The sequence below is a fragment of the Wasmannia auropunctata genome, unplaced genomic scaffold (assembly GCF_000956235.1).
Source record: "Wasmannia auropunctata unplaced genomic scaffold, wasmannia.A_1.0 LD336076.1, whole genome shotgun sequence".
Classification (NCBI taxonomy): domain Eukaryota; kingdom Metazoa; phylum Arthropoda; class Insecta; order Hymenoptera; family Formicidae; genus Wasmannia; species Wasmannia auropunctata.
Genome location: NW_012026814.1, coordinates 437129 through 439374, shown reverse-complemented (window position 1 = coordinate 439374; position 2246 = coordinate 437129). Strand labels below are relative to the sequence as shown.

Sequence of the window (2246 nt, the reverse complement as noted above, 5' to 3'; positions counted from 1 at the left end):
CGTAACTGTGTATGGTTAAACTGTGATATAGATCTCACCAAGAGCTCGGAAGAGAGGCGAGGGTCTCTATCCGGAATTATTGATTCTTTGGATCTGAATTTATCCGGTTTGTTACTTATATCGGAGTTGCTAACCTCTCGTGATAATGGAATTAGGGTATGGTCAATGAAGCTCCCTGATAATACCGATTCTTGATCAACATGTCGGTTATTATTGGGATCTCCAAAAAGTGATCGAGGACGGGATTTCCGCTTAAGTTTATGGCCATGAATAACTGTTGGTGGTTTAGAGATACTTTCAAACTCGTGCGCACTGGAATCTGATTGAAATAAATTCATTTTCCAGGCCAGGTAAGTGTAGCTCCTAAATGTAATCGGAATACTGTTTAAGGGTGCGGTCAAAGTCTCATTGCAAATGCTTCGAAGCGTTTCGAGTGCGGTCAATCGAGCACTCCAAAGCATTCTAACAGAAGGTATGACGTCATAAACACTTCATACATTTTCGCTTCTACTCGCTTCCACTGCTGCTGCCGAAGAGGTAGTGTAACTGAAGCATTAACTTTCAAGTGTTTAAGCGCACGAAAACATCAATGCGATATACGTGTGGCATAATAAATACAAAGATGCCTCAAATAAGTCTTTTTGACCCTCAACATGAAATTACATACATTCTGAACGTCTCTGAAGAAGATGCAAAGAGAGCTAAGGAAGGTAAGTTATATAAAAAGTAGATATTTAATAAGTAAATTTTCTAACCTATTATTTCTAACCTAGCTTTATACATACAAAAATATGCCAAAAAGTTCCTCTCAAAACTGAAAGTACGCAAGTATTTACAATCAATTGCACACAAGAGATTTTATTTAATTAAATTAATTTAATTTCTTGTGCAATTAATTTTTAATTCTTGCGTACTTTCAGTTTTGAGTGGGACTTTGGCATATTTCCATATGCGTAGAACATTACTCTATGCTATACACAAAAGATTTTGTATAATAAAATTAATTTAATTATATATATAATCCCTTGTGCATAGAGCAAAAGTCTGTAAATAAAAATTTAGAGCATGATATAAATATACAATAAAACCTCTTTTACATGTATATGATAACAACTTTAAATTAAAAAACTAATTAAATACTTTTTTTTCCAAACAGATTTACAATTTGCAACGCACCTTTTGAATAAGCATATGCAGAATTCTCATTGTCAATCTGATTTAAATCCTGCAGGTAGTAATGCTCAAAATACTTCAACTACTAGTAAGTAATTACTATTAATATAATGTTAAGTTAACATTCAATTCTCATAAACTAACATATAAGTATTTAATATTTACATGCATAAATTTTATGTTTCAGCTTCTGTAGCTGAAAACGTGGATGTATTAAATATAATACAAAGAGAAGATAACGATTCTCAAAAGAAAGGTATGATATTTGATATGTATATTTTTGCTTTGTATATTTTTGAAATACATATATTAAAAAATACTTTAAAAATAATAAAATTGATTATAAAGTTAATGCTGAATATATTGTTCTACTTACAGATAATTTTCGTTGGCCACACGAAGCAATACTTTTATTGCTACAAATATATTCGGAAAATGAACATCAATTGACAAGTGGCAAAACAACGCATAAAAAGTTTTGGGATCTAGTTGCTTCAAAACTAATTGAGCATAGTTATGATGTGACTGGCATACAATGCAAAAGTAAAATGGCTGGATTAAAAAATACATATAAAAACGTAAAAGATCATAATAATAAAAGTGGCAATAATAGGCGAACATGGCAATATTTTGACGTAAGTAAAATGAATGTATATGAAAGTATTTCATTTTTTATTGATATTTTGGAACGTTCTACAATACGTGGCAAACATTATTTTACGACTGGCGACAAGATATTTGTGATGCATTGAATTTATGTTCTTTATTGTATTTATCATAATTGTTATATTTATTATGTAATTAATCTTCTTTGTAATTCCAGATTATGGACGAAATGTTTATCAAAAAACCGTGGGTGCAGCCAGTTCTTACATTAGACAGTGAGAATTCAACTACAACATCTGATGAGGACATTCAAAATTTGCAAACAAATACTGCAAAGAGATCACTTTCAGATGAAAATAAATTACCTTCTAAACGTAAGTAAAAGTTAAAAATATATTCAAGAAAGTTAGTAGCTAATAAGAGCCGGTTCTGCCCCGGGAGCTCCGAGGGGGGGGTGAGGGGCAGGG

The 2246-nt window shown here is 31.7% G+C and overlaps 1 protein-coding gene across 1 annotated transcript in view; it reads left to right on the top strand.

Moving 5' to 3' along the window:
- The first annotated feature begins 622 nt into the window (after positions 1-622).
- The window catches only part of LOC105449462, a 3188-nt gene continuing 1564 nt past the window's right edge, over positions 623-2246 (top strand). Inside the window, exons 1-5 of the mRNA XM_011688716.1 lie at positions 623-710; positions 1157-1261; positions 1361-1429; positions 1552-1808; positions 1997-2153. Coding sequence (XP_011687018.1) covers positions 623-710; positions 1157-1261; positions 1361-1429; positions 1552-1808; positions 1997-2153 — 676 coding nt within the window. The remainder of the gene's footprint in view (positions 711-1156; positions 1262-1360; positions 1430-1551; positions 1809-1996; positions 2154-2246) is intronic.